General features: G+C 48.8%; 1 protein-coding gene across 1 annotated transcript in view; it reads left to right on the top strand.

Moving 5' to 3' along the window:
• The window catches only part of LOC309514942 (EH domain-containing protein 3), a 32937-nt gene that overhangs the window by 14177 nt on the left and 3736 nt on the right, over window positions 1–15024 (top strand). Inside the window, exons 2-5 of the mRNA XM_082192467.1 lie at window positions 1154–1330; window positions 5721–5818; window positions 11250–11662; window positions 13799–13963. Coding sequence (XP_082048593.1) covers window positions 1154–1330; window positions 5721–5818; window positions 11250–11662; window positions 13799–13963 — 853 coding nt within the window. The remainder of the gene's footprint in view (window positions 1–1153; window positions 1331–5720; window positions 5819–11249; window positions 11663–13798; window positions 13964–15024) is intronic.

Here is a 15024-nt window from a genome sequence, read left to right as displayed (position 1 = left end):
CCCAGAAATAGTACCTCGGGTTAAGAACTTTGCTTCAGGATGAGAACAGAAATCGTGCTCCGGCGGGGCAGTGGGAGGCCCCATTAGCTAAAGTGGTGCTTCAGGTTAAAGAACAGTTTCAGGTTAAGAACAGACCTCCGGAACGAATTAAGTACTTAACCCGAGGTACCACTGTACATGAAATCAATCAGTAGCCATAAGACTCATACCCTTAGTCTATGCTGCCTAATCATCAGTCTACAAGCACTCTTTAATATTAGATAACAGCAGGCATAGGCAACCTAAGGTCTACCGTCCCTCAGACCATGTGGGGGGGCCGGACTATATTTTGAAAAAAATATATGAACAAATTTCTATGCCCCACAAATAACCCAGAGATGCATTTGAAATCAAAGCACACGTTCTACTCACGTAAAAACACCAGGCAGACCCCACAAATAACCCAGAGATGCTTTTTAAATTGAAGGGCACATTTTACTCATGTAAAAATACGCCGATTCCCAGACCCTCCGCGGGCCAGATTTAGAAGTTGATTGGGCCAGATCCGGCCCCGGGCCTTAGCTTGCCTACCCATGATTAAACCAAACCAGGGTTTGTAAGCCGACAGCTTCAAATGGTGTGTTGTTGGCAGTAATGAAACCATAATAAATGTGATAAAATAAATCACAATTTAATAAACCAAAAGGTAAAGGGACCCCTGACCGTTAGGTCCAGTCGCGGACCACTCTGGGGTTGTGATGCTCCTCTCTTTACTGGCTGAGGGAGCCAACGTTTGTCCACAGTTTTTCCGGGTCATGTGGCCAGCATGACTAAGCCGCTTCTGGCGAACCAGAGCAGCACACGGAAACGCTGCTTACCTTCCCGCTGGAGTGGTACCTATTTATCTACTTGCACTTTGACGTGCTTTCGAACTCCTAGGTCGGCAGGAGCAGGGACCGAGCAATGGGAGCTCACCCCGTTGCAGGGATTCGAACTGCCGACCTTCTGATCAGCAAGCCCAAGGCTCTGTGGTTGGCATTTTGTATGGGTTAGGAGCTGCCTGCTAAAGGAGGCATCGTCTAGCTTCAGATTTGCAACTAGCGGCCACCCTCTGAGCACGCAGCATCTTAAGTGGAACCAGTGACACATCTCATGCTTTTATGTCTGTTTCCAGGTACCTCCTCGAGCAAGAATTTCCTGGTATGAGGATTGGTCCAGAGCCCACGACTGACTCCTTCATTGCCGTGATGCAGGGCGACGTGGAAGGCATAATTCCCGGGAATGCGCTGGTGGTGGATCCAAAGAAGCCTTTCAGGAAACTGAATGCCTTTGGCAATGCCTTCTTGAACAGGTCAGTGTGGAGCGCTCTGCTCTCAATATAGATAATAATAATAATAATAATAATAATAATAATAATTAATAAATTTATTATTTATACCCCGCCCATCTGGCTCAGTCTCCCCAGCCACTCTGGGCAGCTCCCAATCAAATGTTAAAAAAAATACAGCATTAAATATTAAAAACTTCCCTAAACAGGGCTGCCTTTAGATGTCTTTTAAAGATAAGATAGCTACTTATTTCCTTCACGTCTGAAGGGAGGGCGTTCCACAGGGCAGGCGCCACTACCGAGAAGGCCCTCTGCCTGGTTCCCTGTAGCTTTGCTTCTCGCAATGAGGGAACCGCCAGAAGGCCCTCGGCGCTGGATCTCAGTGTCCGGGCAGAACGATGGGGGTGGAGACGCTCCTTCAGGTATACGGGACCGAGGCCGTTTAGGGCATGAAAGGTCAGCACCAACACTTTGAATTGTGCTCAGAAACGTACTGGGAGCCAATGTAGGTCTTTCAAGGCCAGTGTTATGTGGTCTTGGCGGCTGCTCCCAGTCACCAGTCTAGCTGCCGCGTTCTGGATTAGTTGTAGTTTCCGGGTCACCTTCAAAGGTAGCCCCACGTAGAGCGCATTGCAGTAGTCCAAGCGGGAGATAACCAGAGCATGCACCACTCTGGTGAGGCAGTCTGCGGACAGGGAGGGTCTCAGCCTGTGTACCAGATGGAGCTGGTAAACAGCTGCCCTGGACACAGAATTGACCTGCGCCTCCATGGACAGCTGTGAGTCCAGAATGACTCCCAGGCTGCGCACCTGGTCCTTCAGGGGCACAGTTACCCCATTCAGGACCAGGGAGTCCCCCACACCCACCCGCCCCCTGTCCCCCAGAAACAGTACTTCTGTCTTGTCAGGATTCAACCTCAATCTGTTAGCCACCATCCATCCTCCAACCACCTCCAGGCACTCACACAGGACCTTCACCGCCTTAAAGATAAAACTTTATTCACATTATCCAATGGCCATAGCAACAGTAAAACATTACAGTATACGCAGAAAAGGAAATTTGATAGAAGAGCACAATTTAAAGCCCTGAATCATCCGTCAGTCAGTACGACATGGCAAGGGCCAACCAGGTCGTGAAGATCTCAAGCTCCTGGCTTGGCTACCTCAGGTTGTCCCCAATTTAGATAGCTAACCCCCCCCCCCCGCCGCCGAGAACAGAGGGACACTATAGCTCTACCAAACAGACCCCCACCGATAGAGCAAATGGGAGTTTTTTTTAGACAAAGTAGGGCTCCTAGACAAGGTGGAAATGATGGAAACAGGTCTCTTGAGGGAACAGGGTCTAAAGTTGCTGTCCTGGAACATAGCAGGCTGGCACGCAAAGAAGAATTTGTTTAGTTGTGTCCGACTCTTCGTGACCCCCTGGACCAGACCACGCCAGGCACTCCTGTCTTCCACTGGCTCCCGCAGTTTGGTCAAACTCATGCTGGTAGCTTCGAGAACACTGTCCCACCATCTCGTCCTCTGTCACCCCCTTCTCCTTGTGCCCTCCATCTTTCCCAACATCAGGGTCTTTTCCAGGGAGTCTTCTCTTCTCATGAGGTGGCCAAAGTATTGGAGCCTCAGCTTCAGGATCTGTCCTTCCAGTGAGGACTCAGGGCTGATTTCCCTAAGAATGGAGAGGTTTGATCTTCTTGCAGTCCATGGGACTCTCAAGAGTCTCCTCCAGCACCATAATTCAAAAGCATCCATTCTTCGGCGATCAGCCTTCTTTATGGTCCAGCTCTCACTTCCATACATCACTACTGGGAAAACCAGAGCTTTAACTATACAGACCTTAACCAACACCTAATGTCCTACCTTATGTAATTTGACATCATGCTCCACCAAGACACATGGCATAGCGACCCTATAACGCTTAATGGCTATGGTTGCCATTCTTTGCCTGCCACCCCCTCCTCAAGGGGAGGAAGGCCCAGCGGGGGTCTCGCCTGTTTTATCTCCACGGTGCTAGACCATATTACAACAGCTTCAACCACTTGCAACTCACTTGCAATGGCCGTCCTCCTCAAACTAAGGAGAGCCTCTTTATTGCTGGTCAACGTCCATATACCGCCATGCCAGAAAAAAGCTACCATTAAGGCCTCTTGAGCAGATTTAGAGTCTCTTGAATCCATCCATCCTCTTCTTCCCCTCCGCTCTCCAGAGCTGCTTTATAATGCATCAGGCAGCAGGTGCCTTCCCTGTTTTCTCTTTTTGGCGCCTGCTGCAAAAGTTCTAGGGACACAGGTGGCGCTGTGGGTTAAACCACAGAGCCTAGGACTTGCCGATCAGAAGGTCGGCGGTTCGAATCCCCGCCACGGGGTGAGCTCCCGTTGCTCTGTCCCTGCTCCTGCCAACCTAGCAGTTCGAAATCACACCAGTGCAAGTAGATAAATAGGTAACGCTCCGGCGGGAAGGTAAACGGCGTTTCCATGCGCTGCTCTGGTTTGCCAGAAGCAGCTTAGTCATGCTGGCCACATGACCCGGAAGCTGTACGCCGGCTCCCTCAGCCAATAAAGCGAGATGAGCGCCGCAACCCCAGAGTCGGCCACGACTGGACCTAATGGTCAGGGGTCCCCTTTACTTTTACCTTTACAAACATTCTTGCTTAGGCCAGCCTATTCTGATAGGTAGAATGCCGACATGTGTTTTAATCAAGATTTTAGTTTATCTTTGATTCTAATGATGTTTCAAACAGTTTTTGTGTGTGTGTGTGCTGTTTTGAGGCAGGCACCGAAAGGAACAATGTTTTTTGTGCTTGCCTTTGTCCCTGGCCAAATTTGCCTCCTGACTTTCCTGGCATTTACTTAGCCCCAGCGCTCTCTCAGATGCTAACTAGCAGGTCGGACTCCTGCCGGGGCAAAGGCTTAAAAGCAGGACAAACAAGCCCTTGTGGCGAAACCCTAAATTTAACACATGAAAACATTTTTCTCGGCGGCTGCCTTTTAACTGTCGGAAGAGGGTGCAGAGAGTGGTGGAAGACAACTCTTAGCAGGGGGGCCTAGATCGGATTTATTGTTTGGACAGCTAAACAATCAAGAACATTTCCTTCTAAAAGATCAGGACCAAGTCCACGAGGCTGGTATTAAAGGGAAAGAAATATTCTGCTGTCTGCCTCTTACATACAGGGCTGGCCATGGTGGTGTTCGCCATGCAAAGCATTAAACGAGTAATTTTTGCTGGGTTTGGATTTCAGAATGGATTTTTCCATTTGGATTGCATTATTTTTCTTTGCTGGATTAATACCCCACCTTTTTCTCCAAGGAGCTCAAGGTGGCATGTTGTTGTTGTTGTTTAGTCGTTTAGTCATGTCTGACTCTTTGTGACCCCCTGGACCAGAGCACACCAGGCACTCCTGTCTTCCACTGCCTCCCGCAGTTTGGTCAAACTCATGCTGGTAGCTTCGAGAACACTGTCCAACCATCTTGTCCTCTGTCGTCCCCTTCTCCTTGTGCCCTCCATCTTTCCCAACATCAGGGTCTTTTCCAGGGAGTCTTCTCTTCTCATGAGGTGGCCAAAGTCTTGGAGTCTCAGCTTCAGGATCTGTCCTTCCAGTGAGCACTCAGGGCTGATTTCCTTCCGAATGGAGAGGTTTGATCTTCTTGCAGTCCATGGGACTCTCAAGAGTCTCCTCCAGCACCAAAATTCAAAAGCATCCATTCTTCAGCGATCAGCAATACCCTACCTTTTTTTCAAAGGAGCTCAAGGTGGCATTCATTCGGTTAATCCCCAACAACAACACTGTGAGGTAGGCTAGGCAGAAAGACTGTGGCAGGCCCACAGTGACCAAGGGAGCTTCATGACCAGGTGGAGATTTGAACCCGGGTCTCTTAGGTCCTAGTCTGACAATCTACCCACTGGCCCACATTGACTCCATTGGGCTTGTTTTTATGGAGGATCAGAAGGTCAGCGGTTCGAATCTCTGCGATTGGGTGTGCTTCCGTTGCTCGGTCCCTGCTCCTGCCAACCTAGCAGTTCGAAAGCATGTCAAAGTGCAAGTAGATAAATAGGTACCGCTCCGGCGGGAAGGTAAACGGCGTTTCTGTGCACTGCTCTGGTTTCGACAGAAGAGGCTTAGTCAGGCTGGCCACATGACCCGGAAAAACTGTCTGCAGAAGCGGACAAACGCCAGCTCCCTCGGCCTGTAAAGCGAGATGAGCGCCGCAACCCCAGAGTCGTTCGCGACTGGACTTAATTGTCAGGGGTCCCTTTACCTTTACCCTTTAGTCTTCAGCACATGCAATGCATTTCAGTGGAGAACTTCAGAGGAAAACCAGTGGCCCAAGGCTTAATTCTCACCCGAAATATTGTCCATGTTCTGTCCCTTGTATTACTTCGTTGTGACATTTTTCTTCTGCCTTTCCACCCCTTAGATTTGTTTGTGCACAGCTGCCAAATCCGGTTCTGGAGAGCATCAGCGTGATTGACACTCCTGGGATCCTTTCCGGGGAGAAGCAGCGAATCAGCCGAGGTAAAGTGAAAGCAGCAGCTTCTGTGGATGTCATTGCTGAGGAGTAAAAGCTTAAGCACGTTGCAGAGTTCCCAAACGATAGGCCAGAGGCAATTGATAACTTCATCCAGCAGAGCTCTACTGCTACTGAAGGCAAATCGGCGCACAGTAGAACCTTGGTTTACGTTGCGAAAGCGGCAAACCCGGAAGTATTTTTCCAGGTTTCGCTGCTCGCGCATGCGCAGAACAGGCACCTCCAGTTGCGGAAACCTCTGGATCAGACCAGAGCTCCGGAAAGGATCCCGTCCGCAACCAGAGGTACCACTGTAATGGTCACAAAGCCAATACATTCAGGATTGGCCCTGTCCATAAGAAATCCAGTTGCAGCAGACTTCACTTAAACTTACAATTACTCATAAGTCTAAACCCAGGGGTCAGCAAACTTTTTCAGCAGGGGGCCAGTCCACTGTCCCTCAGACCTTGTGGGGGGCCGGATTATATTTTGGGGGAAAAAAAGAACAAATTCCTACGCCCCACAAATAACCCAGAGATGCATTTTAAATAAAAGCACACATTCTACTCATGTAAAAACACCAGGCAGGCCCCACAAATAACCCAGAGATGCATTTTAAATAAAAGGGCACATTCTACTCAAGTAAAAACACACCAATTCCTGGACCGTCTGTGGGCTGGATTTAGAAGGCAAAGCCCAAGAAAGTAAAATCTCTCACTGCCTCCATTTCTTCCCCTTCTATTTGCCAGGAGGTGATGGGACCAGTGGCCATGATCTTTGTTTTTTTGATGTTGAGCTTCAGACCATATTTTGCGCTCTCCTCTTTCACCCTCAATAAAAGGTTATTTAATTCCTCCTCACTTTCTGCCATCCAGGTTGTGTCATCTGCACACCTGAGGTTGTTGATATGTCTTCCGGCGATCTTCATTCCAGCTTGGGATTCATAAATAAAACCTTGCTCAGGGTTTAAAGTCATCCTTTGTGGCTCTTTGAACCCTTGGCTGAGCTAAGTTTCACTCCAATGCCACGCTGAATAGCAGCTGGTGCTAGGGGTGCGTTCTTGGGTATTTAAAAGAAAAAAATGTTTTCTATAAATAGCTATCGCCCGTGTTGATTCGGCTATAAATAGGCTTCTCTCTCAGGGTCTATCGATAATTACCTCGGCCGCTGACACCCTTGATATTTCTTACTCTGTTGGCCTGAATTTCTCTTTCCAAATGTCCCTTTTCTGTGTTCATTAGTGAGCCAGGCCTGTGTGTGAAATGAGCCTTGACCCATTTTGCCGAGTCCTCCTGACCTTTCCAGTCGTCTTTGAAGGTGGGAGAGACGGTCAAAGTCTGGAAATTCATCAAGGCTCCTCTTTGCGAAGGTTGCCTGTCCCTCCTTCGGCCTCTGAAACGCTAACGGACTCTGGAGCAAGAACATTTCTCCTTTTGTGGGGCGCAGGGACAGCCTGGAAAGATCTTTTAGCCAACCCAGCTGTCTGTTTGGAGAAGGGCTCCCTGGGAGACCACTTGCTTTGCATGCAGAAGGCAGTAAATCACATAAAGTAAATTATTAGGGGGGAAACACATGATCTGCACAGGAGTGCCAGGGCTAATAAGCGCAGCTAATCTTCTTCCGTAGGTCTTGCCCTTGGGGGGCAGTTGCAGAGACTGAAGATCTCTGTCTTCCCCCAGCTGCTTAAGTCCCCTTCTTTTTTTTAATAATGATTTTTATTAATTTTCAGTTACAATAATCCAATAAAAGCCACATTATCACAATACCGACTTTGTTGTTGTTGTTGTTTAGTCGTGTCCAACTCTTTGTGACCCCCTGGACCAGAGCACTCTAGGCACTCATGTCTTCCACTGCCTCCCGCAGTTTGGTCAAACTCATGCTGGTAGCTTCGAGAACACTGTCCCACCATCTCGTCCTCTGTTGTCCCCTTCTCCTTGTGCCCTCAATCTTTACCAAGATCAGGGTCTTTTCCAGGGAGTCTTCTCTTCTCCTGAGGTGGCCAAAGTATTGGAGCCTCAGCTTCAGGATCTGTCCTTCCAGTGAGCACTCAGGGCTGGTTTCCTATAATACAATTAAAAGAGCCAGTTATTAAAAGTCCAAATTAAACTACTTTAGGTGACTTCCTGTGTGCTGGATTTCAGGGTGCCAAATTCTTATTTCGTTCTGCTTCCGTAATCTTGATTAATCCAATTACAACAGTTCTGATCTTGCTCCTTTGTTCAGCAGCCACTGGTTTCTTGACTTTCGTTCGTAATTTCACATTTAACGAATTTTATTTCAGCAAGGGGAGCTTGCATCCTATAAAATTTCATGTGTGAGGTGTTTATTTTCCATTTGTTCCTTCTTCCTGTCGTAATCCAGTCGAACCCAGCATCTCTGCTTCCACTTTTTTGTGCTCTCAAGGGCTGAAATTTCGGCTGCACCACACATGCCACCCTTTGTCATTATGGCAACAGCAAATTCTGCTGTGCGGGCGTGGGGGGGTGAGCACTCTGCACATGCTCAGGTGCTCACTCACTAAATGACTGTGTGGAGGAGATCTCGGGTGTACCTAGCAGCAGAAAAGCTCAGTGCTGGCTGGGGGGGAATGATGGGAGCAGTAGTCGAAAAACACCTGGAGGGCAGCAGGTTTGCAAAGGCGTGAGTTAGTGAGTCTTAATGTTAGTATTGCTAGGGACGCTGGTGGCGCCGTGAGTTAAACCACAGAGCCTAGGGCTTGCCGATCAGAAGGTCAGCGGTTCGAATCCCCGCGGCGGGGTGAGCTCTGGTTTCCGTGCGCTGCTCTGGTTCGCCAGAAGCGTCTTAGTCCTGCTGGCCACATGACCAGGAAGCTGTACGCCGGCTCCCTTGGCCAGTAAAGCTAGATGAGCGCCGCAACCCCAGAGTCATCCACGACTGGACCTAATGGTCAGGGGTCCTTTACCTTTAATGTTAGTATTGTTCCTGCTCAGCAGCCTTTCTCAACCTGTGGGTCCCCAGATGTTGTTGGACTACAACTCCCATCACCCCTAGTTAGCAAGGCCCAGAGCTCAGGGATGATGGGAGTTGTAGTCCAACAACATCTGGGGACCCATAGGTTGAGAACTGCTGCAATACACATTGTCCGTCTCCTTATATAAACCATTTAACTGGTCAGTTCTTGGAACAATTAAGAATGGGAGTGGTGCTTTTGCTAAGCACTGACTTAGCCTTGCCAGAAAGCCTTTCCAAGAAGCCTGTTTGATCGGCCGCAGGTGCCAATACTGAGAGCACTTTTAGCAAGTTTGCCTTTTAAGCGTCGCTGTACGAAGAAATGAGAAAATGTGAAATTGTTGACGGACCCGGTATGGTTGCAAAACCAACAAATTATTGGGGGTCGACTAGAATATTTTAGAGAGAGAGAGAGAAAGAGAAACTAATTTCCCTTCCTTAATAAATCGTTCAGAATCCCGAAGCATAATCATTCCTGTTCTTTTCGGAATGGTTTTTACGGGGCCTCTTCCAACTCTACAGTTCTTATTATTCCATATGTATCCAGCTGCAGCGATTGAGCCAGAACGACCCACTCCTGTGCAGCAACGTAGAGAGATCTGAATCTGGGTCGTACAACGAGCCCTTGAGTGAGACTTGAACTCGGGACATGCCCTGTGCTGCTTTGTCTTAATGCAAATGTTAGTTCTGGAAGCCTGACCTGCAAGTCTCTCTTTTCCCTTTAGCTGAGAAAAGCAGGGCAGATGTTAGGCTGTGAAAAGCCGCTTGTGCAATTTTCCCTTGGGATTCTCTGCAGCCAGAGTATTCCCACTGTGTCATTTTCTGCTGTTTCCTTTCGAGAAATAAGAAGCAGCTCTTGCCCTGGAGCGGCAGTTCCTTTATAAGCAGCACATTCATAATTTTGCACCTTTATATACAGTGGTACCTTGGTTCTCAAACGCCTTGGTCCTCAAACAACTTGGAACCCAAACACTGCAAACCCGGATGTAAGTGTTCCAGTTTGCAAACTTTTTCGGAAGCCGAACATGCTCCGTTTTGAGGGTTAACACTTCCGATTTGAGTGCCACACTTTAGTTTTAAGTGTTACGCTGCGGCCTGTCTGTTTCTGCTATTTATTTTGCGTCTTTGTGGCTCTTTTTTTTCTTTTTCTTTTTGCGTGGAACCCAGTTCAGCTACTGATTGATTGTGTGACTGCAGTACATTGTTTGTTGCTTTCATTTTGTGGATCAGTGGTCTCGTTAGATAGTAAAATTCATGTTAAATTGCTATTTTAGGGGTTGTTTTTAAAAGTTTGGAACGGATTAACCCATTTTGCATTGCTTTCTATTTGAGAGCGTGCTTTGGTTTTGGAACGGTAGTCTCGTAATCAGGGGAACCGGGTTCGCTTCCCCGCTCCTCCACATGCAGCTGCTGGGTGACCTTGGGCCAGTCACACTTCTTTGAAGTCTCTCAGCCCCACTCACCTCACAGAGTGTTTGTTGTGGGGGGAGAAAGGGAATGGAGAATGTTAGCCGCTTTGAGACTCCTTAAAGGGAGTGAAAGGCAGGATATCAAATCCAAACTTTGCTTCTTCTTCCTTGTGGCCCGGGACCTCCAAGATGTTTTTGTTTGAAGATCATAAGGTCCTCTGTGGGGCATTAATTAAACATTAAAAGCTTCCCCAAACAGGGCTGCCTTCAGATGCCTTCTAAAAATCTTGTAGTTGTTTTTCTCTTTGACATCCGGTGGGAGGGCGTTCCTCAGGGCGGGTGCCACCACCAAGAAGGCCCTCTGCCTGGTTCTCTGTAGCTTTGCTTCTTGCAGCGAGGGAACCGCCAAAAGGCCTTGAGAGCTGGACCTCAGTGTCCAGGCAGAATGATGGGGGTGGAGATGCTCTTTCAGGCTGAGGCAGTTTAGGGCTTTAAAGGTCAGCACCAATACTTTGAATTGTGCTCGGAAACGTACTGGGAGCCACTGTAGGTCTTTCTAGTTCAACCCCCTGCAATGTAGGAATATGTAAGGTAAAGGTAAAGGGACCCCTGACCATTAGGTCCAGTCATATCCGACTCTAGGGTTGCGGCGCTCATCTCGCTTTACTGGCGGAGGGAGCCTGCGTACAGCTTCCAGGTCATGTGGCCAGCATGACTAAGCCGCTTCTGGCAAACCAGAGCAGCGCACGGAAACGCCGTTTACCTTCCCGCCGGAGTGGTACCTATTTATCTCCTTGCACTGGCGTGCTTTCAAACTGCTAGGTTGGCAGGAGCAGGGACCGAGCAACGGGAGCTCACCCCGTCGCGGGGATTCGAACCACCGACCTTCTGATCGGCAAGTCCGAGGCTCTGTGGTTTAACCCACAGCGCCACCCGCGTCCCCGCAGGAATATGTAGCTGCCCCTTATCACATGGATGGCCTTAGTGTTTTGAGCTCCACAACCGACGGAGCCATCCCTGATGTTCTGACGGGACTCCCCTCTCTCCTGCCCCGACGTAGGCTACGACTTCGCCGCCGTCCTGGAGTGGTTTGCCGAGCGGGTGGACCGCATCATCCTCCTCTTCGACGCCCACAAGCTGGACATCTCGGACGAGTTCTCCGAGGTCATCAAAGCCCTGAAGAACCACGAGGACAAGATGAGGGTGGTGCTCAACAAGGCGGACCAGATCGAGACCCAACAGCTGATGAGGGTCTACGGGGCTCTCATGTGGTCGCTGGGGAAGATCGTCAACACGCCCGAGGTCATCAGGGTCTACATCGGCTCCTTCTGGTCTCACCCGCTCCTCATCCCCGATAACCGCAAGCTCTTCGAGGCAGAGGAGCAGGACCTCTTCAGGGATATCCAGAGCCTGCCCCGAAACGCAGCCCTCCGGAAACTGAACGACCTCATTAAGCGGGCAAGGCTAGCCAAGGTGAATGTCTGTCTGTCTGTCCGTCTGTCTCTCTCCCCAGTGACCTATTTCTTTTATTATTATTATTCAAAATTATAACAACATATTATCCAAAAACATACCACCCTTGTTTTCTCCCCCATTTTTCCTCCCTCCCACACAAAACCCATCCACCCCAACCCCGCCCCCCGACTTCCCTCAGTTCCAGTCTTTGGTTTCTCTAAGAATGCTGTTTTCTGCATGTTACAAAGTTTTATAGATCCTCAAACTATTTAGCTGATTATTATCAATAAAAGGTTTGTGAATGTTTATTCAAAACCTGCCAAGGAGTCCAGTTCACTTTGTTGCATCTTCAGATCCTTTGTAAAGGGTTCCCATTCATCCTTAAAGTCACAGTTATCCTTGTCCCGTAGCTTATATGTCAGTTTTGCCAGTTCTGCATAGTCCAGCAATTTTTCTTGCCATGGTTCTTTAGTTGGGGTTTCTTCAGTCTTCCATCCTTGTGCTACCAGAACTCTCGCGGCCATTGTCGCATACATGAAGATGTTTTTCCATCCTGAAGGGATTTTCGGAAGCAGGTGCACAAGGAAAGCTTTTCTCTGCACACTTGGCCAGTCCCAGAGATTAGCCTAGCGTTCCTCAAACTTGGGTCCCCCGGCTGCTGTCGGACTACAACTCCCATCTTCCCTAGCTTCCAGGACCCCAGTGGTCAGGGATGATGGGAGTTGCAGTCCAGCGGCAGTTGGAGACCCACATTTGAGAAAGGCCTCCTCTAAGCGCCACATCACGCTGGCTCTGGTTATAGAGTGGAACCTCAGTTTTCGAACGTGATCCGTTCCGGAAGGCCATTCAGCTTCCGAAACGTTTGAAAACCGAGGCAGTCTGCAAATTTACAGACAAAATTGATAAAAATTCAGTGGTACCTCAGTGGACGCCGTTCGACTTCCGAGGCGCGTTCAAAAACGGAAGCGTTTATTTCCGGGTTTTCGGCATTCGAGTTCCAGAACATTCGTCAACGGAGACATTTGAAAACTGAGGTACCGCTGAAATTTTGCAGTTACAGGCTGCTTTCTACCCCTTTTTCCATTTGTCCTTGTCATGAAACTCTGAGGGTAGCTTGACCTAAGGGACTGTGCTGCGCTCACAGCACCCAGGAAATGTCACGACGGAACGAGTATTTTGAAACGGAGTGTTTCAAGGCATCTGTTTCGTCCTGCGTCCTTCTCAGAAACATGCAAAATAAAATAAAATTCAACTGTGTCTACCTGAGAACCAGTGTGACGTAGTGCAGCTTTCCCTAACCTGAGGGCTTCCAGATATTTTGGATCGCAGATCCCATCAGTCCCATAAAAAGATGGTTTGGGGAAGATGCTCAACATACCTGAGATTATCAGGGGCCCAGGTTTGAGGAAAAACTGGGCTAGAGAGCCAGACGTGGACCTGGGAGACGAGAGACAAATCCTGACTCGGCTGTGAAGCTCATTGGGTGAGCTGCTGTCTCTTAGCCTAATCTACCCATAGCTGCCAAGTGTCCCTTATTTGGCGGGACAGTCCCTTATCCCAGCGCCATGTCCCGCTGCTGTCCCTTATTGATGAGGCTTCATTTGGCTGCTGGCTGGGCTTTCTGCCTTTGGCTCGGAAGGGCTCAGAAGTCGAACATACCTGTGCCCGGAAAATCCCTTATTTTGGCTGCTGATCCCTTATTTTCGAGGCTGCTGGTCCCTTATTTTCCAATCTGTAAGTTGACAGCTATGACTCTACCTTGTAGTGTCGTTGGGATTTAATGGGAAATTAGGAATCACCTTGAGCTCTTTGCAGAAATAGAGGAGAATATTTGGGCAGGAGGGATGGAGAATCAGATGGTGTTGTTGTCTAAAAAAACACAAAATATTTAGAAGAAGTACAGCTTTATTATTACGTTCACAGACCAGTTCTGGTTCACTTCGTAAAACACAACAGGGATACATTGAATTGCAGTTGGGTATAACAGAGACAATTCAGATATAGCGGCAGTTAAAAATATCTATTAAATCTTGGTTGCTAAAATATAACCTAAAATTATCATTTAGAACCTAAATCATTTTGGTAGCACAGCTTGTTCCCTAAGTTTTATGGCAGTCGCATAGTATTTACACCTCCCTTCTGTGATGTCCTTAGGTCCACGCCTACATCATTAGCTCCCTTAAGAAGGAAATGCCCTCGGTGTTTGGGAAAGATAACAAGAAGAAAGAGCTCGTGAACAATTTGGGCGAGATCTACGGGCGCATCGAGCGGGAGCATCAGATTTCGCCGGGAGATTTTCCCAATCTGAAGAAGATGCAAGTGAGTGCCAGGAAAAATACAGAGCATCTGAGAACCGGGACGGAAAACTCCTCAGTTTCACTTGCACAGAGGGAGGTCTGAGGCAAAGATGAACTTTGCTGCCCACCTCGGCTAGAACGTTCCGGTTTGGAAGGAATACTTTCGCCCAGAAGAGAAATCTCATTTTCAGTTCAGATTATCGTTCTGGGGTGGAAGGGGGAAACACAGCCTGCCTTCAAAATTTCAGAGTCAGAGTACCGTATTTTTTGTCCCATAGGATGCTCCGTCCCATAGGACGCACCTAGTTTTTTTTGGGGGGGGGAAATAAAGGGAATTCCCCCCCCTTTATTTACCCCCCAAAAGCAGGTCGGGGAAACAGAACCAGGTCGAGGAACAGCGGGATGGCAGCGCTGCGCCTCCCTGCTGTCCCCCGAGCTTGTGGGGCTGGACGATGTCTGCCCGGCGCGAGGGGCGCTCTGCATCAGGGCGCCCTGCCCACAGGGCGGCAGGCTGCTATCCGCAGCCTAGACATCCCTGCAGGACCTCCCGCAGGGCTGCCTAGGCTGCGGATGTGTTCCTGAAGCCTGGAGAGTGAGAGGGGTCGGTGCGCACCGACCCCTCTCGCTCTCCAAGCTTCAGCAAAAGCCTGCATTCCCCCCATAGGACGCACAAACGTTTCCCCTTCATTTTTGGAGGGGGAAAAGTGCGTCCTATAGGGCGAAAAATACGGTAATTGTAGAATTGTAGAGTTAGAAATTGGGGACCCCTGAGGTCCTCTAGTCCAACCCCCTGCAATGCAAGAATCTCAGCTGAAGCGTCTGTGATAGATGGCCATCCCACCTCTGCTTTAAAATCTCCGAGGAAAGAGAGTCCATTGGAGGAAGTCCCATCCTACTGTCAAACGGCGATTGCTGTCAGACAGTTCTTCCTAACCTTGAGTTGGAATCGTCTTTCTTGTAATTTTAATCTGCCGTCATAATCAGAATTATATTTCATACCCCACCCATCTGACTGGGTTTCCCCAGCGTCTCTGAGCAGCTTCTGACATAATAAAAATACAGCAATGTGTCAAACGTTAAAAG

The sequence above is a fragment of the Podarcis vaucheri genome, assembly GCF_965113315.1.
Source record: "Podarcis vaucheri genome assembly, chromosome: 12".
NCBI lineage: Eukaryota > Metazoa > Chordata > Lepidosauria > Squamata > Lacertidae > Podarcis > Podarcis vaucheri.
The sequence above is the reverse complement of the archived record's forward strand: the minus strand, read 5'-3'. Positions and strand labels throughout refer to the sequence as shown.